The sequence below is a fragment of the Uloborus diversus genome, chromosome 6 (assembly GCF_026930045.1).
Source record: "Uloborus diversus isolate 005 chromosome 6, Udiv.v.3.1, whole genome shotgun sequence".
Taxonomy (NCBI): Eukaryota; Metazoa; Arthropoda; class Arachnida; order Araneae; family Uloboridae; genus Uloborus; species Uloborus diversus.
The window spans coordinates 45012645-45040301 of NC_072736.1; the positions used below are offsets into that span (position 1 = coordinate 45012645).

A 27657-nucleotide genomic window follows, 5' to 3' on the forward strand; every position below is an offset into this window, starting at 1 on the left:
ATACAGGAAGTGGCAGGGCTTGTCCTCCCTCAGGAATTTATTGGTATTGAACTAAATATTAGGCAAAAAGATGAAATGTGAAGGATGGGGTGGGCGTTATCCCTTGGAAATGTTTCCAGACTCAAGCCCTAAAACTGAACTTTTGGGCTGTTTGGTGACGTTAAGGGATTGGAAGATTCGTTTGCTCTTTCCGAAAAATGTGACATTTATTCAGGGTTTAATAATGCAATTTTAAGCTGTCTTCGGTAGGTCAAAATTCTACGGCCTCAAAACACATTTTAAAGTTATCTTTGGCACACTTTAGACAGCAAAAAGAGGGGGAGGGGGTGAAAATGGAACACCCCAAAATGCTGTTTTAGGCTATGTTTCGCCAAATTAAGGGATGAAAGGAAGGTAAGTGGCTCTCCTCCAGATTGTTTTCAGAATTAAAGTCCTTAAAATGCATTTTAAGCTTTGTGACAGTAGGAAGAAGCGTAAAGGTCGGGGAAATATTCGTAATTTAAAGTTTTAGAAACGCAAGTTAACGGTCAATTTGGTTTCTCAAAGGGAGTTATAACTCCTTTTTGGATCCGTGCTTGAGAGACTCACCTAATGTTGACAAACTTGGAAGTTGCCACTCAGGGTACGAGCAAGTTTCACCCTCTCCCCTTCCCTTGATCCGGTAGTGCTATATTACCAAATTGGAATTATTCTCATTTTCACTAATAGAGGTCGAAATGTGAAAGGCTTTGTTTAGAAATCATTTTACTAATTGAAAACCTTTCCTTAAAATGACGACTAAATGTGAAACTTATTGTATAAAGGAATTAGTTGCTATAATACAGTAGTACAAGCAATTATTATTCGAGTTGTGAATAATTTTTTTATAAAACGAACATAAAATTCATTGTCCTAGTGAAAATTTTGTACTCAGTGACTAATCAAAACAATTGTTGATACAGTTACTGCTATCCTGAAAATGAGCAAGAATCGCCAACCATTTGAGACCTTTCTCCTTTTACTCTTGTTCTCACTTTCTTTTAAAAACAGTGGTTTTTATTAAAAATATGGTGGTTTCCTAGGAACTTACTTAAAATCACGTGGTAGCTTCATCATATAACGAAAGGTTATAACATTGTTTCCACCATAATAGTTAACCTTAACGGCAAAAAGAAAAAAAAAACATGGTCCCTTGACTTGATACTTACCACCTCCCTTAGTCTGTAGCTTCGGACGAAGGAAGAGAAAAAACAAACAATAGTGCTAAGATGACCACAAGAAAAAGTGTGAAATTGCGGCCCGGGGCGGTCCGCGCCCTCCCTAGATTCGCCACTAAGTTTATGTCTGGCTTTATTCAAGGTGGCGACAGGAATTGTGAAAAAAGTTCCCTGACTTTTCCCTGATTAAGTTCACCAAATTTCCCTGATTTATGTTACCAATAATAATGGTTTTCTTTCTTTGCTCTACTTTAAATCCATTGTATGTTTGTATAAAATGCAGTATTTTAAACGTTTTAAGTTGTGTAAAGTTGTTGAACTAAAGATGTATTTTAAAAAGATGCTACTTTTTTAATAAAATGGTTTAAAAAAAACATATCAAGTCAATTTTTTTGGGAAAAAACCCCTACAAAACAGTATATTAAGTTTTTCTATACGGAAAGATTAGAGAAAATTAAAAAAAAAAAAAAAAATTCTTCCAGAAACCACTTAGCATAAGAATTTTAAGAAACTAAGAAAATTACTCTTAAAAACATATGCGTATTTATGATAGAACTAAAAAGTATTTGAAATTATTTTGAACTAAGTTTTCAAACAGTATAATAATTGTTGCAAGAATAACAAGTAATAGTGAAAGAATAGAAATAATGTAGTTATTCTTATATAACTAATTGACATATTTATGCAAAACAGATGAAACCATTTGACATCCATTCACAGGGAGCTTTTCTCTAATCAAGAACATAGGTTTTAATGAATGAATACAGCATTTTAACAATAAAAAAATAAAGATATTTACTTAAGTACACAAGTTAACTCTATTTCAAACGATTTCAGGATGTAACGGGAAAAAAAATCTTAGATTGCTTTTGTAACAAACAACTTTGAAATGCAGGGAAAAAAAGAAAAAAAAAAAGCAATTAGTTAATTTCAAAATACATAAAAGAAGAATACAACTCGGTTATAAAATTAAAGAATCACTTAAGTCTGAAGAAAAGAAAACCTTTATAATCTGTGGTGACAACAAATAGTATAACGGCAAAAAAACAAAGTTTTTTTTATTGAAAGTTCAATTTTAGCAATTAAATTAAAAACATGAAGAAGTAATAACTTTTAAGCTTTTATAGTATTAATTCAAAAACCAAAGATTCCTTCTTGAAATCGTGATTACAGTACGCTAATTACTTCGCAGAGAATGGAATAAAGCAAAGGAGCTCAGGCATTAATGAAGGCTTCCTCTTTGCCTGTATGGTTGTTTATTTTATGTAGCATTGAAAGCATAAAAGGAAATTTCAAGCTAGGTAAAATAAAAAACCTAACAGACACAGAAGTAATCTTAGGAAATACATTCAGTGGTTAATAAATAAGATTCAATACTTTGACGTTGAGGAAAAAAGATGCACAAATATACGGCAGTATATAATCGCTTCTCATTAATTTTACTTTTATTTTTTGAACAGATAATTGGCGGAAAATGCGTAGGGAATTAGAGTACTTAATTTTGTAAAACAAAAAAAAAATTTTTTTCTTCATAAAATTAATGTTCCCTGATTTTTTAAAAAATTTTCAAAATTCCCTGATCTTTCCCTGATTGATAAAGTTCCCTGACTTTTCCCTGATCTCCCTGATCTGTCACCACCCTGTTATTCAAAACCAAAAACTATTTTTTGTCATAGACAGAATAACAAACTTTATAACAGCTTTTACTATTATTATTCCTTGGGCAAATACTCCACAAGACTTTGTTTTTGCTCAATTACTATAAAGATTATTTGAATCAAGAGTGGGAGGGGAATTTTTCACAACTGCCAATTTTGGAAAAGTTTAAACCATTTTAGGCTACAAAAAAGAAGTTCTGTCTAGAATTAGACGAACCTATTTCCCTGTATACCCATACTACTTTCTAGTACCAGATCAATATTCTCAAAAATAGCTAAAATCGCAAATGTTTTCAAACATATTTTTAAAATACTTTAAGCTGATTTCTAGGAATAAAATATTATTCACTTATCTAAAAAAAATTAGATGCGAAAAAAAAAATGAACAAATAAAATAGCAGCAACTTTTAAACAAAGCAGCTAATACACTTTTTTCCATTAAAAAAATCTTTAACAGCTTTCAAAACGAAAAAATAATAATTAAAATTAATAAGCTCATTAAAATAAATACATCATATCAAAAAAAAAAAAGTTTCTTTTTCCCCTGTTGCCAAAAACAATTTTTTAAATGAATTAATGCACTTACCAAAATAAATAAAAACAATAAAATGTCAACTTAAAGAAATAATTTTCATTGTCAAAAAAAAAAAAAAATCGTCTGCGCATATCTTTGTGTAGAAACATAAATGTCTTCGAGTTTATTCGCCGAAAACTGAATACCTAAATTAAAACTTTAGCATAAAAATAAAAACAAGTCAGATCAACAATAATTGTTTCACAGTCAAAACCATAGCTGCGGAGTGGGAGTCAATCTCACTTTGGGGTAAAGGAGTCGGAGTTGAATATCTAAGAATCGGAGTCAGTCATTTGTCCTCCGTGTATAAATTTTTGCCAAAGCTACGAAGTCAGAGTCAAAGTCGGGGAGTTGGAGTCCGATTAATTGTCGGGCGTAGGAGTCGGAGTCAAGTGCCCCTAAATTCTTGGAGTCGAAGTATGGAATTTGGCATCAAGAGCTATTTCCAACAAAATTTGTTTGAAGTAAATCCGCCTTCAAGTACGGAATCTAAATTGACTTTCAGTTTCCCTTTAGGCGTTAATGTTAAGGGATTTGAACTGTTCAAAATTGAACGGAAAATTGTTCAAATCAAAAAGATATTTTATATATAAGTTTTTTATCAAAAGCTTTTTCCTACAAAGTTTGTTTGAAGCAAATTCGCCTCACAGTTCGGAATTGCCTTGAATTTCTCCGTAGGCGCTAATGTTAAGTTTTTCTGAACTGTTCAAAATTGAACAAAAAATAGTTCAAATCAAAAAGTGAAATATGGGAATGAGGTGTCCTTGCCAAGATCTTTCGAACAAAAAAAAGTTTTTCCGAATCGGACTATTCATTCAAAAATTAGGGGGGGGGGGATAGACAAACAGACCGACAGACATTTTCCCCCATCTCAATACCCTACTTTCCAATTTTTCATTTTTCAACATTTATTTAATTATTTTATTTATGACTTTTTTTTTTGTTTTTTGCGATATTTTTAAGATGCATTAAGCCTTCTTTCATGCTTTTTTCTTCTTTTTCTGACTTTCACTGTTAAAAAGTAGGCTAAAAAGGCTCTCTAAAGACAAATGAGGCAGCGTTTTGACCCATTAATGCCGGTCGGTACAAAAATATAACAACTGGGGAAAAAACTATAGTTCATCGTTACATGGTGCTATCAGCCCAACAGCTATGCATTTTACATAGTAAATAATCACAGAAATGGAAAAAAAAATTACTTCATCCTTCTTAGAAACAGACTAACAGCAGGCTTAAAACTTGAATAAATAGTAACTCAAACAGCATTAATTTTCCGTCAAAAAGTAAAATACAAGTTTTGCATACATTTAAGTAATTCCAAGAGGGTTTTAAAATTGTATCATAATTGTAACAGTGTATTTTATTTAAATATACTTTTAAAAAGTTGTTTTTATCTTTGTTTCGTGTTGTAAATTTACTTTTACTTTCAATGGTTGAAAATTGTATCAACCGGTGAATGTGTAGTCTCTGTCTTGTTTTGGGCAAATGAACTGCTTGACATAAAATTTGTATAAATAAGGGATATACTTTTTTTAAAATAATATATTTTAATATTGCTGTTAATTTTATTAAAAAAATTATATTTTAAGTAAAAAATTCAAGATAATGATAGCTTTTTCTACTTCTGTGAAGTCCTTTTTGAAACTTTCAACAGAGCTACAATAATTCAGAAGACTCAGAATTCGTCAGTGTAGATGAGTCGATAATCCTTTATTACAGACGTCATGACCGCAAAAAGCTGAAAAGAAGAAATTCTGTTTGATTTTGATATAAGCTATGGGTGAGATTATTCTCATCACACGGACTTTTATTTTTTTTGGAACCATATTGCGGCACCTAGGTGAATTGGTTTAGACTGACATTTTACTTGGAGTTTTGGAAAATTAATAAGTACCTAAGTACCAGAGGAAAATCATGCCATTATGGACAATTTTTTACTGGTATTCCTGTGCGGAAAGAACTTTCTAAAAGGGGTATTCTTTCAACTTATGCATTGAAAAAGAATATACAATTAGATGCTCCATTGAGTTCAAGCAATGAAATGAAGAAACACATACACACAATCAACCAATAATAACATGTAATAATGCTGCAATGAAGATGATGTTGTAAAATGGAGGCAGTACTGCTGTAACAGTTACAAGCAATAAAGTATTCAGGACATTATTAGTACAGTAAAATTAGGCCAAAAAATGGCCAAACCCAAACATCCAAAAAAAAAAAGTGAAACCTGTTGCAAATTACTTCTTACCCTTCCAGCAAGAAGGGGTAAAAAGTCCCAGCACTTTGCGCGTCGGGTTTTGGGGGAAAGGGGGGGGGACGAAATAATCCTCTATTTAAATAAAAATAATTTCTATTACAGGGCCGTGGTAGCCTGATCGGTAGGGCATTGGACTCGGGGCCGGAGGGGCTCGGGTTCGATCCCCGCTGGTCGAAGACCCACCGTCGTCATTAAAGGGGACTGGGCGACGTTAAATATGCTCGTGGTCTCAATGTCCTCCAAGTGAAACGATACCTCTGGGGGTGCTAGTACCAGGTAGCTATTAGCTCTTGGACTAGTTCTAAATTCTCATTAACTGTTCGATCCGGTGATGGTGCTGCCATCTATCGGTATATAAAATAATGAAGGCAAGGCACTAGTATGCAGACCTCGACATAAATACAGTTGTAGTCAGTTGTGACTCTTAAATAGAAATAGAAATAGAATTTCTATTACTTAAAAATAATTCTCAAACCTCGCAGAAACCACTCTATAATAGTAAAATAATAAACTCTTACAGAAAAAAATTCCAATTAACAGGGGTGCACAGGCGGGGGGGGGGGGGGGCGAATGGGCGGGGGGGGGGGGGTTATGGAGCAGCTTTGCGTGATTGGAATTTTTAAGGCAGTTTTTTCAAGGTCTATTTCTTGCTTTTTTGAGGGTTTTTATTCTGGATGGATACTCCGTCACACTTAAGGGGTGCGCCATCGCTTGGGGGGGGGGGGGTTGACCCTGAATTTACATTCTAAAATCAACTATTGCAGTGAAGTTCGCGAAAAAAATTTCCCTGATTTAAACTTTTCCGAAGTACAAAATGCCACACAATGATATGGTAATGTCAGAATGATAATTCTAAAAGATCTAAGCGAGCTCAGTAACCAAATTATTTGTCTTTGAAGCTATTAAACTGTTTAGAGCGCTGGAAAACAAAATTCCTGTGCAGCATAAAAAGAGTCCAAACTGACCAAAGTTTCCCTACTTCTTCTTGATTAACTTACTTCAACTTTTCTAAAATCTTTTGCCATCATCATAAGAGGGGACAAACCAAAATTGCCAACAGTGAGACGGGCAATGCTGCAATTCTGCATCCTCTAAGTCGGTGGGGGTTCTCATTTGCAAACACCGAGCTACCTCTCTTTTACGCAGCTGGTTATGTGAATTATGCTAAATATGCAGACATATACTTGCAACACTATCTCAAACTTTTGAGTATATTATGCAATAAAAAAAATTGATCATATCAAACATCAGCTAAAACATCAGCTATCCAACGATGCAACGCAGTGACAAATTCAAGTGGTCTAGAACCTGTAGTGATTCAACGATAGAACAAGTCTTGATGAGAGCAATGAGCAATACAACAATAGAATGCTAAATATTTACAGCTTTTTGTCTCCCAGTTTGGAAATTACAATCCGTTTCTAAAGCCCCCAGAAGTTTCCTACCTCTCAGGTTGGTAGTGGTATTGGTCGCTGATTATAAGGTGAGTTGCGATGAGAACTTTAACGTTCGGGTAGTAGCATCAAAGGATATTGAAGGCAAACAATTTTGTGGCATTTCTTTGTAAAGGAGGTAAGCAGTTATGTCTTTAGCTTCTGTTACGAGAGTAGTTACTATCTGTAAAGATGGAATAACAAATTGTTAAAAACTTCTGGTGCGAGTTATGCGCTGATCCTCCATCAGTATTCGATGAATCTGGTTTCAGAAGGGAAGAAATCTTGTATCGTTAAAGTGCTATTATCTGAAGCAAAAGGTTCATCCACCATCACAGAATGAACAGCTGGTGTCATATATGAGGCAGTGAGAAGCAAAGGGATGTAAGTGGACATTTTCAAGTTTTGAATAAAACGTGTTTAAAGATAAAATCCTAGATAGGCTTTCATTGATTTTCTTTTCTAAATCATGCTGTATAGAAGCAACTACCAGGTCTACTAGTACCATCTCTTGCCCCAAGATAGAGGAGGGGTTCACCAACCATTTATACTGTTTATCTCCAAATTTTTAATTTGCCACTTACATCCCTTTGCTTCTTACTGCCTCATATGTAATAGATAGGAGATACCTGCTTGATCATTTTTTTGGTAATATTCTGTAAGCTTCAAGGAAATATGCCAGCAATGCAGGGTTAGGTAACTTGTAAGTATGGGAAAGCTAGTGTCATTTTTGATGGATGCAAAGAAAGCACTACAGAAATATAATGTGCGTCCTACTACAACAGCCAAGCCTTCTGCTCTAGAAGACTTTCTGTGTCTCAAATCGTGTGCTTGCTCTGAGGGGTTCATTGGATATAGTGAATGTTTGAAAAGTCTGAAAGTGCACTGAAGTGCTCAATTATATGCACAAACTGTGTTAGACATATCTGCAACAATAACGATTTTGCTGAGGATCTAGATTCCAAAAAACATCTTGATAACGAAGACTTTTTGTTACAAGCTTAGAAGAAATCATTTGAAAGCAAAACACAGTTCAGCGTAATTTTTCTGGCCATTTAGTTAAATGTGCACCATCAGAGGGGGCGGGATAGTATTTTAGTATATAATTTCATTTTGGGAGGTGAGCTACTGTTCTTATGAGGTGGACAGTCCTGATTTAATGCATTTTATAGATTTGATTGAAATAATACTTCTAATTGAAATAAAAGGGGGGGGGTGAGGATTTATTTTATTTTGCGGAGGGGGGATGCTGTAGCTTTGAGAGGAGGTGCACCATCGATCTTGGAGGATGGACACACTCGATTTCTAACTTTAACTTAGCATAACATAATGTTTCCATATGAAATTTATGGAGAGGGTTTCGGGTACTGCTTCGTTTTACCGGGATAGGGGGGCTCTGTAGCATTGGCGAGTTATATCATCCCTCTTGGGGTCAAACACCTTTAATTTCATGCTTTCAAATTTAGTATAACATATTATTCTCACTTTAAATTTACTCTAAAAATTCTGGAAAAATACCCAAAACGGCAATTTTTAGATGCCCTCCATTCCAAAACCCGACGCACAATGGGGTGGGACTTTTTACCTGTTCTTATTGGGAGGATAATAAACAATTTGCACCAGGTTTAGCTTTTTTTTGGATGTTTGGGTCCGACCCCTATTTTTACTGTACGTGAATCGGGCAGTAAATGAGGCGCTTCTGTGAAAAAAAATCTTTTTTTTTATGTCATAGTTATTGAAACACATAGCAAGTGCATCTGTGGGGTAGATCTTTTTGATCCGTAGATGAATAAAGTATTAGAAATTGGTAAAAAAAAAAAAAAAATGTGGAAGTTACTTTTTATTTTGGGCAATTTATGCAAAGTGTTATAAAAGATTGGCGAATGTACCAGAATCTTTGAAACAATGATTCATTATTTATCCCGATATGATTATATTGCTTAGAAATTCAGTTTAATTATTTTTTAAATGTCTTTACTTTTTTAGTTGTAGATTTTTCTAAGTTCATATTTCATAAAATTTTATTCTACAAATTATGAATTTTTTTTTTTTTTAATAAATGAAAATTTATTTAAAAAACTCATTATGTAAGTCTAAGTAATATTTTACAATTTTAGATATTTATAATCGATAATCTATACCATTATTGCAATCAAACAATAAATGTAAAATTTGCATAAAAAATGTGCTTAGACTATACAAACACCAGTTGGTAGAAAAATCTGCCATAAAACTAAAGATAGAAAATTCAACGGGAAAAATTAAATTTACATATGATGCACTTACTAGATATAAAATAAATAAATACCAATAAAATTATCAAAAGGTATTGTTTTTTTTTCAAAATCGGCATTAATGGGTTAATGAAAAAATTTCATAGTGAAAATTATGACGTATTTACTCACCTTTGACAGTTTTATCATCATCATCAGATTTAATTTCGTTTTCTTTTCCATTTTTGCAGCTGTTGTTATCAGATGTATCCATAGCAGTATCATCAATTTCTTTCTTTGAGGTCACTTCACATTCATGAACACTCATAGAGCTTTTAATCCCAGTTTCATCAATTACATTTTCGATTTTTTCTGTAGAATTTTTATGAGTGTTTGTCAAAGAATTGTTTTCTACAGATTCAGAAAGGCCAAGTTCATTTTCCCCAGCAGGGGTTTGATCTTCCTCACCAGATATTTCCATAGGAACAGTATGACATGAACTTAAGTCATCTTCAGTTTTTGTAATTTTATCACCAATTTTATCCCCAGCAATAATGAGCAATTTTTTCTCTTCATTTTGACTAAGCTGTGTTTTTTCCTCATCTTTAACACTTTTCTGGGCATCTTCTAACATAAAAAGAATGGATGACAAAGCATTTAGTACTTCCTCATTTTTACTTTCTTGGACAACAGTTACAGCAGAACTGTTGGAACTAAGCTCATTTTCTTGAGTAGATTTACCATTTATGACATTTACTTCCATTTCACTACTTTTCATAGGACACGATTCATTGGCTTCAGCAGCTTTCCTTTTCATTTCTTCATCTTTCAAAGCAGCAGTTCTAGTTTCCAATTCCATTGCCAACTGTTGCAACTTAGCCAGTTCATCTTTCTCCTCAACAATGGTTACCATTTCCACATCTGGCTTTTCTTCATTTAATTCCCTACTTTCGGAGGAACTTACTTCAGAATTTTCCACAGAGCCTTGTAATGACTTAGATGTATATACCGATTCTTCAGCAACAAATTCTAACACAACACCTGAATCAGTTTTAGTTGTTTTTGAACACTCAGATGAATTCTTAAGGTATGCAATTTCTTTAGCTTCATCAATAAAATGAGCTTCTACAACACCTACCAGAGATTCAATCACCTCCATAATTGTAGAACAATCTTGGGATTCAGGTGATGAATCCGTAGAAGGACGATTGTGACGAATTTGACCACAGCCATTAAATTTTTGAATAACTTCACTGCCATAGTAATTATGATCTACTTGAGAAGTCTGTATCACTCCCTGGACTGAAGAATCAATAATGAGTTCGTGAGCTGAGGAAAGAATACTGAGGCTTGGGTCAAGAGATTCTCGATTGGATTCCTCCCCCTTAAGAATGGAAGATTTCACTACAGGTTCAAGCGATTTCTGAGCAGTTTCCTGGGCTGGAGAATGACTTTCAGTAGCAGGATGTACTAGAAGTTCATGAGAAGGTTTAACAGGTTCCCCAGAAGTGGATTTGATAACAGATTCATGAATTGGGGACACAATAAATTGTTCTTGGATTGTAGGTTTGGCTGTTGATAAGGCTGGGTTCTCAGCAGGTTCAACTAAAGGTACATGAACTACACTATCATCAGGTTCCGAAGCAGATGATGAATATGTACTGAAATCAAAAATAGGAAATGTAATAAAATGACTTTTTGCTAAATTGAAGTAAAAATTACATTGAAAAATACATACTATTCTTTTTTGCACTTCTCTTGAAAATGAGCAAAAGGACTGTTTGAAACCTCTTTCAAACATTTTCTAATAATTTTCAAGGTACTGAGGTCAAAACCAGAATTTTCATGCTTCCATAAAAATTTTATACAGCTTGCATGTACTCTATAATACACCTAAATGCAAAAAAAAAAAAAAAGTGCAAAAGCAGATTAATAGAGCCTAGATTACATGCACAATAAAATCATCAAAATATGAACTAAAATTTTTTTGTTCATGCAAATAAAGGTTTTCACATCTGGATAAAATCACAAATGGCCTTTTTATTCCAGCACTTTATTTATTTATTTATTTATCTTTTTTGCCTGGCTGGTGGCGTGACTTTTAGACGCTGGCCTTCTAAGCCTGTGGACTCAGGTTATGACCTGGGATGGCCGGTCGATGGATTTTCGAAAATCAGAAAATCATCAGCACCCATGTCGTATGGTTATGCGGCATGTAAAAAAAACCCTTGGATGTTTGTTTGGCTTAGAATATCCCTCGGCTAAATTAAATTCCTATTGCAATTTTGCATCAAAAGAGGCCTAGGTGTCTCCATTTGGTCGAAACTGGGTATCGAAATTATCCGTGCTATTGACATCCTGCACCTTAATGGTAGCATATGAAAGACTAGATGCAGTATCGGGGTCGCACTAGGTCTGCTAAAGGCTTAATAGCGTTAGAACGCAGTTCCCATTAGGAAAAAAAAAGAAATCCTACATTTTTTATTCTTGGCCATAATATGCACAAAAAAAAAAAAAAAAAAATCTGGCTAACTCAAGAAAAACTCACAGCTATATGCATATCATCGCCTCAGAAAGATACCTTCAAAAAAACAACAAGAAGTTCTGTCTAGAACTAGATGAGCCTACTTTCCCGTATACCCATACTACTTTCTAGTACCTGATCAATATTCTCAAAAATAGCTAAAATTGCAAATTTTTTCAAACATACGTTTAAAATACTTTAAGCTGATTTCTAGGAATAAAATATTCCTCACTCATAAAAAAAAAAAAAAAAACGAACAAATAAAATAGCAGCAACTTTTAAACAAAGCAGCTAATACACTTAGATTAAAAAACTATTTCAAAATGAAAAATTAATAAGTAAAATTAATAAGCTCATTAAAATAAATACATCATATCAAAAAAAAAAAATCGTTTCTTTTTGCCCTGTTGCATAAAACATTTTTTTAAAATGAATTAATGCAATTACTAAAACAAAAAAAAAAAAAAAAAAAAAAAAAAAACAATAAAATGTCAACTTAAAGAAATAATTTTCTTTGTCAAAAAAAAAAAATCGTCTGCGCATATCTTATGTAGAAACATAAATGACTTTGAGTTTATTGGTCAGTAACTGAATACCTAAATTTAAACTTTAGCGTGAAAATAAAAACAAGTCATATCAACAATAAGTATTTCACAGTTAAAACCATAGCTGCGGAGTCGGAGTCAATCTCATTTTGAGATAAAGGAGTCGGAGTCGAATATCCAAGAATCGGAGTTAGTCATTTGTCCATAAATTTTTGCCAAAGCTACAAAGTCATAGTTGAAGTCGGGGAGTCGGAGTCCAATTAATTGTCGGGCACAGGAATCAGAGTCGGAGTCAGGTGCCTCTAAATTCTCGGAGTCGGAGTCTGGAATTTGGCGTCAAGAGCTATTTCTAACAAAATTTGTTAGAAGTAAATCCGCCTTCAAGTATGGAATCTACATTGACTTTCAGTTTCCCCGTAGGCGCTAATGTTAAGGGATTTGAACAGTTCAAAATTGAACGGAAAATTGTTCAAATCAAAAAGATATTTTATATACAAGTTTTTTATCAAAAGCTTTTTCCTACAAAGTTTGTTTGAAGCAAATTCGCCTCACAGTTCAGAATTGCCTTGAATTTCCCCGTAGGCGCTAATGTTAAGTTTTTTTGAACTGTTCAAAATTGAACAAAAAATAGTTCAAATCAAAAAGTGAAATATGGGAATGAGGTGTCCTCGCCGAGATCTTTCGAACAAAAAAAAGTTTGTTCGAATCGGACTATTCATTCAAAAGTTATTAGGGGGGGACAGACAGACAGACCGACAGACAGACAGACAGACCGACAGACATTTTTTCCCCATCTCAATACCCTACTTTCCAATTTTTAATTTTTCGATATTTATTTAATTATTTTATTTATTTTTGAGTTTTTTTTGTTTTTTGGGATATTTTTAAGATGCATTAAGCCTTCTTTCATGCTTTTTTCTTCTTTTTCTGACTTTTACTGGGAAAGTAGGCTAAAAATGAGTTTATGGTCTTGTTAATATTACCAAATGTGGCTTTATTTAGTGGAGTGTTTGAAATTTTTTTATATATTCAAATCTTTTGTGTGCAAATCATAACTTTGTATTGCAGAAGTTCCAAAATTCATCTTAGTTTAGGGCAACACTAGGTTAAGTCAGATATCCTTCTGTTTCACTAAAATATGAGCACCAAAATATTAAATTAGCCGATGTTGCTCAAACATATTACCGCACACTAATTTTAGTTTTTTTTTCATGATTTAATAGTTTTTTTTGCAGCAGGCAGGTTATATTTTTATTTTCAACTATAAAACGCTCTTAAAGAGCTGTCCAAAGTTTTTCAGTATTGTTCCTCTGTTAGGCATGATAGTAGTTAATGTCGATCTGCAGCAGAAAAAATTCTACTTGATCGAAATACTGTCACAATTTAAGCGAAGTATATTTGAAGTTTATTTTCTATCTACAACTGATGCGTTCTAAAAATAGGAGTGAAAAAAATGGCCAGTTGGTGACACCATTATCAAAAGGTGAATATTTACTTCAATTATAGCATTATTATAGAGTTCTTTACTGCTCTGGAAAGGTGAAGAGCAGTATCTGCATTTTTTTTTTTTTTTTTTCATATTTGTCATCTATTGCACTTTAGCTTTATTTTACAAGTTTTTCTGTGGTTTCCACTAAAATAAAGCAAGAAAAAAACATCAAATTCTAACATTTCCCATTGTTAGTATGGAGTTCAAAACAAGTTTCTTCAAATATCTCAAAACGTCATTTTTGAAGATGCTCTTCTTTACTTTGCCACGGCAATATAAAATCTAACATTTTTTATAAGAAAGTTCTTTCGAAAAGTTTTCTATGAAACTCTATAGACGATTTTATAGAAGAAATTCTTTGGAAAAGGTTTCAACAGAATTAATTCTATTCACAATTTTATAGAAATGTATTATTTTAGTGATAGAAAAAAAAAGTAATATTTTGTTTTATATAGGCATTTCCAATTATTTTTTTGTGTTTCTGTTTAGTGAATACATTTTTTTTTAATGATATTGTTTAGCAAAAAAAAATGCGGAACACTTTTTCTGGCTATTTTTTTATGCATAACCTATCCTATTAACATCCTAACTATCCTATTATACAATATACATATACATTATTAAAAAAAATGTTTCTGAACATCACTCAAAAGGCAATATCTGAATTTTTAAAATATTCTCAAAGTAAATATAAGAAATAAATTTCACTCATGTACAAAATACAGAAACATATGCTGGATACATGAAAAGAAAAAAATTGAGGCTTAAAAAGTGTTTTAAAATAGGGCATTTCAATATGAAGAATACGAGGGCAGAACCCCATGAGTCAGTCTTTTTCAATTAAATAGAATAATGACGACATCTAGTAGTTGCTGACTTATACCTTTTGAATAGTCTATCCTGTTTTGTAAAAAACTCTGCGGGTCAGCTGACAGTTTTGTTTGAAATAGTCGGTACTGGTAAAAAATCACATCAGTTAAGGATTCTGCACTAGAAATAGGCTATGACAAGAGCCAGGGCTGAATTTGGAAGTATGGAGCCCCGGGGCAACAAAGGAGTGGAGGCCCCTTATCAGGGTTCAAAAAGATCATATTTTTGAAATATCCGATACTTTGATATATGTCCGAATATTTTGATATATATGTATATATCTGATATTTTCGACCCCTGAAAGTTAGAATATTTTGTAAAAATTTTATTGTGGGGGCCCCTTTGTTGTGGAGGCCCCGGGGCAGTAGCCCCGTCTGCCCTCCCCTAAATCCGACCCTGACAAGAGCAGGAGATGGGACTAAGGGGGGGGGGGGGGGCTCAACCTTCCACAGAACCTCTGGTTATTGGCCATACTCAAGGCAACTTCAGTATGGTTTTTTATGTACAAAATCATCAAGACCAAAAAAAAAGGCCATGTCAGCCCAGTCGGAAACCAAATGCCCGGCTTTTATTCGGAGTAGTCAAATTTCATATTTTTTTTGTGTGTGGGGGGGGGGGGGTATCCGGTGTGACGAGGGGCCCGCTTTGGCTCTTGGCGGCCCCTGCTGATTATAATCCTGCTCTCTTTCAAGGTTGATCCTGACTGGGCTAGTGGGCTATGATATTTAAGAATTCCAATAAATGACACGATTGCCTTCAGTTTTATGAAAGGCCAAAAACAGTAAAAAAGAGAGAATACCTCAATATCAGAAACTTATAACATTTGTTTGCTTATTTTGGTACTTGCAACATTTTGTGAGAGTAAAAATGATCTGGTTAAATAAGATAACATTTTGCATCACTTTACCACAGCACTGGAATATTCCTGCATTTTCTGATTGTTTTGCCCCCTCTCATTTTTTTATTTTACAAAGAGAATCAAACATACTTATTCAAAACTATTGCTTAAAGTATTTTTACAGTGTAGAGATTTGAATATTAAAGATACTTATATAAAAGAGAAAAACACATACCTCTAGAGCTTCAATAGAAAGTTCAGCTGGATTATGATACAAAATTTTTTGTGGATATCTTGCAAAATCTTCGTGTAAATACATAAGAGCCTAAAATTCAAATAAATTTTAAAGACTGCAATGATCTAAATTTGCCATTTTTTAAAAAAATTACCATAAAAGTGTTCTGTTTTCATAATATCTTTTCGATATTTAAGGTAATTTTGAAGGTACACATTACCACATACAGATTAACATGAAGCTACTGATATGCTGATAAACTTCTCTTAATAATTATTGAAAAAAAAAAAACTACTAACAACATTTCTAAAGCAAATTTTATAAATTTGTCTGTATGCTTTTCTGATTGTGTATTTAATTTTAAAATGCTCTTCAGAAAACAATGCCAAATCTTCTTCCCAAGTTTGAAAATATCATGATATTTCCGAAAATATCCGATGTTTTGATATATATCGGATATTTTGATACATATCCGATATTTTCAATCAGCACAAACTACAGTCTTCAAAACAGTAAATGCACCCTCAAATCACTCTTTATTTTCATATATTATAATTACAATACGTAGACTTAAAATTAATGCTTTTTTTCATTATTTATAAATAATATTTCATTTTACATTTCTATCAATTTTAATGGATTTAATTGAGCATTAGCTGTTTTACACATTTTTTTTTTTTTCTGTTAGCTAATGTAAGTTATATGATTCAGAAATAAATAATATGCATTAGTAGGTGCACAGTCATAAGACATTTTTCTGAGCATTGTTTAATATTTAATTAGGTACTTTTACTTTGAATTAAAATTGTTATACTACTATTAATTTCCTGACTATAAAATACAAGTAAAAAAGGAATATTATATTTTACTTTGTTACATTAATTATGTGTTATACATCATAAAAATATAGTACATAAATTTTTGGTTATTTTTAATAATAAATGAACAATATTACTATGATTAATATATTTTTTACATTGAAAATACCATAATTGAAAAAACAACTATCAAATATATAAAAATATCATGATATTTTCAAAGTAAGTATCGGATACATATCGTGATATATATTGAAAGATAAAAATTGGCAAATCCTGACTTCTTCTATATTAGCAAGAATTAACTTACTAACCAAAAATAGTTTAAAAAGCAATTTTTTTTAGAAAAACACTGAACAAATACACTGAATAATTTGAACATGAGCGTTTACTTTTTTGTAATGGTCCAAAAAAAACTGTTGGTCCTTCGCCTTTCTTTTCACAAATTTTCCCCAAGCATGTAGTGATGCAACCATGCCTCTTCAGGTTCACCTCCATCATCACAGTGATTAGCATTTCGAAAACACTTTTCTGCCACTTGAAGCATTTCCAGTTTTTTCTTTTTCAGCAAATCAAAGAGCTCATCACAAAAACTATCCTAAAAAAGTAACATTTTTAGACGTTGCATAAAAACTGTAAACAGTAAAATACAGCAAAAAGTGTTTAATATGAGAATGTTCAACATGACAAACCAGTTAATGGGAAGAAATAGTGATCCCTATAGACTATGGTTTTACATACTTTTTTTTCAAACACAAAACAAAAAGTTTACAAAGCAGAATAATTTTGCTTTTTGAATGCACAAGATCTACTTAGCCATTCAGAGTTTTTGACTTTTTTTGGCCCCACGGCATTAAAAAAAGGATATTTTTATGTGCAATACACTAAAAATTAGTTACACGCACTTTAATCAAATGAACTCATCTTTTGAGGTAAGAACACTTAGGGTTTTAGTTCTTTCTAAGATTTATTTCCGCATTACCACCCATTTTTTTATGGATATATTTCCAAAAAATCCTGAAGGAACTTCCTAAACCTCCATGGTTTTGCATAAGAATACTTTTCTAACCAAAATTCACACTTGAGTGTTATTTTTTTAAATTTAATTTTTATTTTTGTTTTAAATTATGTACAGCTTTGAATTTTAATAAAGTTTAAAAATACAGTAATAATATTAATTATGAAAATGAAAATATTTAATTTGAGGAAATATAATAGCGTGAAATATTGGAATCCAAATCTTATTTGACACCAAATAATTTTTAAAACAACTGTCTAAAACTTTGGAAAACATATAAATCAAATAACAGGATTGGGGGACCCTAAACAGTGTAGGCTCTACATGCTCTAGCAAAAATCAGGATGCACACACATACATTAGATAAAAATTCACTTTTGCTTATACATTAGGTTTATGTAAAGAGGATGCTTCTTTCAAAGCTCAATGTCAGACTTCTTGATTTTTTTTAATTGAAATTCATTAATAATAATACCTGCTTTAGCTGTCTTGAAGCATGAGAATGCAATATATAGGCAAGTGAACCATATTCAATCCATAAAGATGTAGTTGTTGGGTCTAATTCTAGAGCATGATCAAAACACCTCAATGCAGCAGATGATTTGCGATATATTGTTGACTCATTTCTCAATTCATACTAAAAGATAAAAGCATAGATTAAAAAAAAAGCTTTAGTCATGAAACCAGAGTAATACAATACTATAGTTACAATAAACATATTGATTACTATTTAGAAATTGAAAATTATAACTTAGTTACTTTATCAAAAATCAATATTCATAACAAAACATTTTGAACAGATGTTGCTATAATTACAGAAATGTATACAAATGAAAAGCAGACCTGTTTTGAATGAACATAATGTGACCATGGAATATGAATGCTTAGTTACCGAATTCAGTTTTTGGTCCAACTGAGAGCTCCTGGATAAAGCCATACCAGCCCAAGAATCTTGACGATCCGGATTAATACAAATATCGAAGAGGTAAAATCGTATGGCTTTGCTGAAAAAAACACAAATTTTAAAATATATATGGGTCAAAACTTTACAATCAAAAGCATTTTAACAAAATAATTTTCTAATAATTATATGATACACAGTGAGTTCAATAACTAGAATCACCCATTTGAAACAGAAACCTGTTTGAATAGAGTGATTTTAGTTACAGAGCAATTTAAAAATGCTTTATATGCAAGAATTCAAAATCAAAAATACTAGATAATATTTTGTATTTGATTGAAAAAAAAAATGCCAAAAAGTATTTTAGTCTAATGAATTACGTTTTATAAACTATGGTTTAAATAGCCTTTTATCTGTCAGATAGTCCTGGAGCCTTAAACTAATCAGAGTGTAGTATTTTAAAAGCATTTTTAAGTCATAACGAGTGCAATGTTATAATTTTCCAAAGATTTTATTACATAAGTTTTTGCAGCACTCATTTTGCATTCGTAAGGCTTTTTTACTGCAAGACTTGATAAAAGCTTGATCAGAAGCATTTTGTTTCTTACACTTTTTCTCAAGATATTCATTAAATTGAAAAGCTGATCCACATGCATTAGAATTCGGCCTTTAGGGCAAAAATTGCTATTCCTTGGTAGGGTTTATCCGCATACTGAAGAATTTCTATCGTTACATACATCAGATTGAAATCTCTCAGTAGTTGCAGTATTGGTCCATTCAACAAAGCAATATATTATTGCATTTTGTAACAGATACACTAAATAAGCAAATCAACATTTTGCAATTTGTGCTTTAATACTGTTGATTTTTTAATTTATGATCTGAATATCTTTACTTTTAAACAACACTTTCAATAATAAAATGCTGACAATGCTCAAGTTTTGTAAATATGTCATTGCCCATTTTTTATGATTTATATACCGATGAGAGAGAGAGAGAGGAGCATTTTTCTCACCGAAACGTTCAACGGAAAAAAAACTGATTCAGCTACACTTTTGCTTTTAGTACAGTCAAGTCCCCTTAATGGAATAGCTAATTTACTAAGAAAAATTATCCTAATAAGCATGATATTCCATTATCTGGGATCGAAAGAACGAATTTTAACATTTGGTGCATTGAAATTTTATTGCATTAAGCGAGGTATTCCCTTAACCGATATTCTAATAAGCGGGCTCAACTGTATCTTAACCATGAGATAGACCGATTTCTTCCTAAACCAGCTCAAATTTTGTGCCATTATCTTAACAAAACTAAAACAAAGAATTTTTATAAAAAAGTAATTAATCGTCTAGGCAAAAATAATAAATATCATTTCAATAGTTTTTTTTTTATTGTAGACCTACTGTCAACTTTCAGTAAATGCTAAAAAACACAACTAATTTTATTGATACATACAATTCTTGAACCATTTAACAACAAAAGGCAATTTTGATTTTTTAATTTTTTTGAAGATATTAAAAATAAAAAAAAAAAGTGTTGAAAATTTTATTGCCGTTTGGAGATTTTGCAACATTTGGAAATATTTTAGAACATGAAAAGCAAATACTAACCTAAATTCTTTATTCTTGAAATAATAATCACCAAGTAAATAGTACAGGTCTTTTACAACAGCACTAGGAGGGAAAAAAAATTAATAAAAACAATAAAGTTGACAGCCATAACAGTTTTTCAGAATGCATTTTTACACACATGTAGTTTCTGTATTACTTTTAACAGAAAAATACCATTCATGCATTAAAACATTGGCTATATTGATATAAAATGCTTTCATACATGGAAAGAGACCAAATGTTTTTAAGAATTTCTTTTGATTTCTTTCAACTGGAAATAAAGCCAAATGTGCAATTTGCAGTGAATGGTTTTCAGATCTAGAAGATTCCAAAGTCATTTTTTTGATGCAAGATCTTGGATTTTTTTTAAATTTTAAATTTGATTCAAACATTAAAAAGTGGAGAATAATGTTGGTCATTTCAATTCTGAGCATATGTGACTTTTTTTACACTAGATAATTTGAACCACACCTTGATTACACTGGCATAGTGTCAGCAGCGGATTTGGGGCAGACGGGGAGGGGGGGCAGCGGGCCCGGGCCCCTTGCAAAGGGGCAAGTTAATTTAACTATTTCATTTATACTTCTTAAATGACTGCTCTGTAACATAAAGATGTATATAACATGTGTAGCTGTACTTAGAAGAGTCATTTTGATTCAGGAAGCTAGTGAAATGATAGATTTCTTTTTCAGCTTTTAAAAAAATACAAAATGAAAGAAATCACATGGTAGTTCCTTGGCACAAACATAATATTAATGGAAGCAGCCTTAGTATGAAAATGTTATCTCAACTGTATCATAGTTTTAACAACAAATCAGAAACTGCTTTGAAATTTGCAAACTAATAGTTTCCGAGTTCTCCTAAATAATTTATATGTTATGAAGATATGATTTCTTAATTACATAATATTTTATGGTAAAAATATAAATTAATCTATAAAAACTCAAATGAGGTATGGGTTTACTTAATAATCTTTTCCTTTTATGAAACATTGCATGGGACAAGGGAGAGGGGAAGGGGTGCACTTTTCAATTTCTAGAGCCCCACCCAAAAATTATTTTTTGTTTCGCTCTCCAAACTGTCTTAAAATACTTTCAAACAATCAATTAAACGTATGTGTTTGTGACACTTAAAGGTTTACTGATGATTTTAGAGCACAATAGTCCAAAAAACACCATCTACAAAATCCTCAAAATTGATTAAGTGATTTATTCCATTGGTAATTTTTAAAAATAAAAAGTGAATGTTTATGGAGTTCAACAAGGCTTGAATCTTAGCTATAATTCAACATTAATTAGTAAAAGTTAACATTAATTCAACATTAATTAGTAATTTTTTACATTACTAATTTGTACATTAATTAGTAATTTTTTAATTCAACATTAATTAGTAGGAGGGGCGATTGCCCCTCCCTTGAGAGAGTCTGAACCAGCAATTTTTCCGAATTGAAGTACTAAAACCCAAATAGACAATTTTTGATGTCTTTAAGGAATGGAATAAGGTTAAAAATTTTCTCCCAGAAAAATTTCTGAATTATTGTTTTAAAAAAGTAATTTTAGATGATCTTTGATGATGTTAGGAGAAGGCGTTTGATGACCTTCCCCCGGACATTTTGCAAAACATAAGTCTTAAAAACGTGATTGTAGACACCTCAGGTAGTGTAAGGGTAAGGAGTGGGAATTATTAAGAAATTGAAATTCGAAAATGCAATTTTACACTACTTCTGTCAACGGAAAATGAAAGAAATATGTTTAGGGACCTCCTTGGCCAAATCATTGTACTTTATCTGTGCATCAGCTCCCCCCTCCCTCCCGGAAGCATGTCTAGTCAGATACATAGTAAAAGGTAAGTTGAAAAATCAACCACCCCCTCCTTGAACATTTCTGGATCCGTCCTTGTTGTGGTGTTTACTTTGAGTGCTCACTAGTGCAACCAGAATTTTGTAAGGTTTGCGGAAAGGGGACAACTCCCTTGTTAAACCCCTACAATACATTATCAAAGAAAATCTGATTTTGAAGTACAATATGCAAAATATTCATTATAAAAAAATTGTAAGTTAAAACATATATTTTTCAACTGAATACTAAGCTGTAAACCCCTTCAGATCATACTTACATACTAGATCACTAGTAAGTTAATTATGACACAAGGAATAGTCTAGCCTTTGATTTATATATAAATCTTTCAGTTCACAGGCACAAATAGGCTATTTTAATTAGTGAGCTATTCCTGCACGTAAAAAGTTTGTCAACTGATGATGATATGGCTCCAAAGCTGCCGTAGACAACCTTTGCAACTTTAACAGCTTATCTGTATAGAGTAGGTCCAACGGGTCTTCTAAGCCGATGTTAAAAAGTTTGGCCTGGATTGCTGGACAGCTGATGATGTGTTGATGAGACAGTGGGATGTCATCTGGGCAACGAGGACAAAGATTGGTGTAACTACATTGTCCGTCCGCAGAAATCCTCATCCCCTTTAAGTGATTTGTCCTATGTTTGGTTGATTTGTTCTATGTCTGGTTATAGTAGTCGATATGGCTCTGTCACAGTTCAAATCCAAAATAGAGTTTCTTTTAGCTTGTTGACAGATTAGTCTTCGGCCAGCAACAGCGTTGCCGTCAACAAGGGTTAGGGAGTTGGATGGGAGACGAGAATTACAGGATGCCTTTGCAAGCTCATCGGCCTTTTTGTTACCAAAAATATTTACATGAGCCGGTATCCATTGTAAAATGCAGGATCTTTGGGCAGCAATGATTTTGTTTGTGAGCTCAATGATCTGATGGCTAAGTTGACATTTGCTCTTCTGGATCGCCTGCAATATTGATCTGCAATCAGAGAAAATGATGATGCCTCTGGAACTCTGGTCCTCCCTAAAAAGATAAATCTCCAGAGTGCTTTTGATGGCGACAAGTTCGCATGTGTAGTTTGAGGCGATTTTCCCAACAGGAATACCGTGGCATTCCTACGCTCCATCTGGTCCGATGAAAAATACTCCTGCTCCTCCTCTATCCAGATTCGAGTTGGAAGAGTCATTTGTGTCGGCAATCGTCAGATCTTAAGTTGAGGTCATGAGTTTTTCTATGGTATGGTCCCTTTTTTCTTTGATTATTGCTGTGCATTCTTTCTTGGTTAAAGGCCATAAGAGATTTAAATATATTTTAGTTTGGGGGAGAGGGCACAGGATGTTGTAAGGCTCTTTAGAAATTTTGAAAGTCTCATATTGGAGGTTGATATCATCCCTCATATCATGATCAAATTGGAGGGTTGAGGATATCTTCAGCCTGCACATTCCACTCCACGCACCAATGTTCTACTTGAGATATGGCGATCAGCAAGGGTTTGGATTTTTTTGGTAAATTTAATGGTTGTTAATTTTCTTCTGCTTTCCAAGGGGGCAAGGCCGTATTTCTTTTCAAGTTTGATGTTATTCGTTGAAGAAACAGCCCCAGTGATGATTTTAGAGGCTCTGTATTGAACACTGTCGATATTTTCTTTAACAGTAGGTCTTGCCGATGCCCATATGGGTGCTGCGTATTCGAGAACAGGCCTGACGATAGCAGTGTAGGTATTTTTGAGAGTTTTTGGATTTGATCCCCAGGAAGCAGAAAAAAAATCTTTTGAGGATGTTAAGCTTTTTCAATGCTTTATTTGAAATGTTTTCAAGGTGTTTAGAGAATCCTAACTCTGCATCTAGAGTTAGTCCAAGATGCTTGGGGTTAGAAGTTTGTCTAATTTCTGAACCTAATAGCTTTAAACTAGGATGGAACGAGCTTCTATTTTTCCTGTCTGTTGAGGAAGCAAAAGTTTGTTTTGTCTGGATTAATTTTAAGCTTAAGATGTTTGAACCAGATTTCAATGCCCTTCAGATATTAAGAGATCTTTGTGAGACTTCGAGATTTGAATAAGTGTGCCAGACTGCGATATCATCGGCATAACAGGCAACGTTTATTTCTTGACTGATGTGGAGGTCTATCGTATTCATGTACAGAAGAAAAAGAAGAGGGCTAAGTACGGAGCCCTAAGGAACTCCAGCCCAGGTATGGTGAATGGTGGAGAAATCACCATTAACCCTCTGACTTTAAAGCTTCTTTTCCTGAGAAAATCATTGATCCAGATTAGAGCATTTGAAGTAATGCCTGTTTTATTTAGGATGTTGATCAGTTTCTGCCTCCAGACTCTGTCGAAAGCAGCCAAGAGATCAAGAAGGACTATGGTAGAGTTTGTCAATTTTTTAAAGGATATAATAAAATGATGCTGAAAACAATTTAATTTTATTTTAAACTAGACTCAGTAGCAAAAAGCAGCAATAAATATGCAATTTAAGGTTGGCAACCTTGGGGTCTTATCTTTAAATGGTGGATCAGGGCATTTATCTGTTCCTCCTTCAATGTAAGCAGTATAAGCATCCACACGAGTTGTTGGATCTTCGTCGGATGGTACCAGTGTTGATAATCTTTTTAAAAGACTTTCAAGCTAAAAGAAATTGTGCATGAAATTTTTCAAGGATTCTTAAAACTTACAATAAAATGAATAAAAACAAATTTATATTAATATACAAGTATAAACATTTAATGTTTGCAAAGAAAAACATATGTAAGATTTTTATTGATGCTTCACTTATTACTAATTACTGATGTTATTAATCTTTGCTTAAAATTTCCAAATCTATTAATTACCTCCGCTGATATTGTGCTTGTTCTATAACTGTCGAACTCAGGGAGAATATTAGGCTTAAAATATTGAAAAATTACACCAGCTCTTTCCCAAGTGAGTGGGATCTAAAAAGGAAAATAAATATATATACATACATTTATTCAAAACTGTCCAATATTCCACATGAATCAGTTAATAAGGGAAGGAAACCAACAATAATGATCTCAAAGTAACATTCATAGAAGTAGCATAGCCGTATTATTAATTAATTTATTTTATTGCTTATTTTTTGTGGGACTCTTAAAGCCTTAATATTGTCAAAGTATTGAACACTGAAATAAATGCATACCTGCTTAGTATTATGTTCTTGAAGATGCTTAGCACGTGTTCGCTTATTTGGATGTCCATACAAACAATAGATGCATTGCTCCAGGCCTGTTTCTAAATCTTCCTTGTATAAGTAAGATTCTCCATGAGAATCTTGGAGTTCAGCCAGCATTACATCAAGGCAATGTAAAAGCAGTAATCCATCTGCAGATGTACACCAAGATCGTCTAATGGAATACACAATTTGTTATTCTTGAATGAAATGAATGAAATGAAGGAGAGGGGGGCTCAGCAGAGCCAAGCACTGCGACCAGAGGTCTATTGTACTAAACCCCAAACAAAAACCATAAAAAAGACCAGTAGCCGTAGCAAAGATTAGCAGGCTACTGGTGGAATATCATATGAGCCGCTCAGAAGCCAATGTGGTTAAGTCCATTTTTGGATATTTTCTGATTTTTGGAAATTTTGACGAAATAAATATCAATCTTTTTAGTTATTAAAGGATTTACTCGTTGGTTATTTTTTTCATGGTTATACAGCACTCTTTTTAATAGCTTCTGAACATATTGTATAATAATTTCAGAAGCCATTGTGAATGAGTCCACCTTTTATCAATATTTTTTTACATAAACTTTGAAATAAAAATTAAATTATTCTTCTTCCTTCGATATTTGTTGGCAACACTGAAAAACAAGAAATTCATTGTACAAGAAGTCATAATCCAGTGGCAGATACTTGAATTCAGATCTTTCTATTGCAAAAATGTATAACCTGTATGTCGAACAATGTAATGAAGAGCAAATTGTACCAGTAAAGGAAAAGTTTTATTACCATATATTTTCGACAAAAGTTAACTTACAATTTAAGCAACCTTCAAAAGATACTTGTGCAAAATCTGATTATTTGGTAATAAAAAACAATCTACAATAGATGAAGAAAAAAATGCAGCTGAAGTTAAACATACAAACACTTGCGAAATGCAGAAATTGCCCGTAATAGAATAGTATGGCTAATGATCGACTAAGAGCTTCAGACGAAATATACGTGTTTAGTTTTGATTTAGAAAAAGCATTACCATTTCCGAAACTATCCACATCAGTGGCTTATTACAAGAGAAACTTATTTATATACAAACTTGGTTACCATGATTTAAAGACTAACGAGGGCTACATGTATGTTTGGCCTATAACCCAAGCATCGCGGGGTTCACAAGAAGTGTCATCGTGTTTAACTAAACACATTAAACTGTACGCAAAGGATTTTCAAAAAATTATAATGTATTCAGATTCATGTTCAGGACAGAATCCAGAAGAATTTCTTTCCACAAAACCATTGGAAGAAGCTCTTACCAACAGAAAAAAATCAACAAGTGGACTAACAGTCAATTAATTGGCTTAGTATGAGATGCATAAAATTGGAAAGGTCAAACCCAAGCAGCATTAAGTTCAAACATAATTTTGACGAGGATGATACCTTTCATGTAATTGATATAAAAAAAAAGAAAAAATAGGTGGCCAGTGAATTTAAAAAATATAACTCAATCTATATTCAGAACAATTTCAAGAGAAACAAAAAAAGACATCCTATGTTTATTAAAGTATACACCTCCAATTAAACACAACTTTTACAGGACATTAAGGACAACACATGGAGATCAAGATTTACATTTAAATAACTCGTAAGAAGATGGTGTTTGTTATGATGAATAAACATAAAACTTATGACAATAAATGTTATTTTATTATTTTTACATAAATTTCTTATATTTTTCATTAGCCAAAAGGTATAAGTCCTAAAATTTTTAAGATGCTGTCATTATTTCAATAAATACTTACGTTTTTATTTACACATCCTGAACATATCTTGTTTTTTCGCAGAGTTTTCATTTCGAAAAAAGATTTTGTACACTTTTCTAATTAAATTAATACACCAAGAATTTTAAAAACTAATGCATCAAAAAACATGAATTTTCTCAAATTTTGTGATTTGGACTTAACCGCATTGGCTTCTGAGCGGCTCATATATCAGTAATGGGAATATCATAGATTTCCCAAGGATCAAGTAAGTGGCGGCCAAGGTGTTCAAACCTATAGGCAGAAAAGGTATCACAATCACACAGAATATGTGCAACAGTTTCCTCATGAAAGCGACAGCCTCTACAAACTGGGTCATCAGTGATGCCCATAATAGTAAGATGCCGGTTCAAGGTACAGTGACCAGTAAGGAGGCCAATAGCTCTTCTGACGCTGTTGCGGTTCAGACTTAAGAGCTCCTTTGCCCATTTGTTATTCTTAAGTTAATATAATGATTTTATTATAGGTTGGGACCCTAAATCTGGGATGCTCAAAACCATGATCTTTCCGAATTTGAGAATTTTTTGGATTTTGGGTTCTGACTCAAAAAATAGTGAAAACACTTCTATTGTGTGATATCTGTCATTTTCCCTGGTTTCACTAATATTCGTGCTAAATTTCTTTTAGTTTTTAATAAATCTGA

At 32.7% G+C, this 27657-nt stretch overlaps 1 protein-coding gene across 1 annotated transcript in view; it reads right to left on the minus strand.

The window, feature by feature from the left end:
• LOC129224370 (calcineurin-binding protein cabin-1-like) overlaps positions 1-27657 on the minus strand; it is a 110060-nt gene that overhangs the window by 18424 nt on the left and 63979 nt on the right. The window contains 13 exon segments of the mRNA XM_054858812.1: positions 9527-10619; positions 10932-10995; positions 11073-11227; positions 15836-15925; positions 17046-17066; positions 17068-17109; positions 17111-17251; positions 18147-18308; positions 18564-18675; positions 20183-20245; positions 24515-24654; positions 24858-24959; positions 25184-25388. Coding sequence (XP_054714787.1) covers positions 9527-10619; positions 10932-10995; positions 11073-11227; positions 15836-15925; positions 17046-17066; positions 17068-17109; positions 17111-17251; positions 18147-18308; positions 18564-18675; positions 20183-20245; positions 24515-24654; positions 24858-24959; positions 25184-25388 — 2390 coding nt within the window.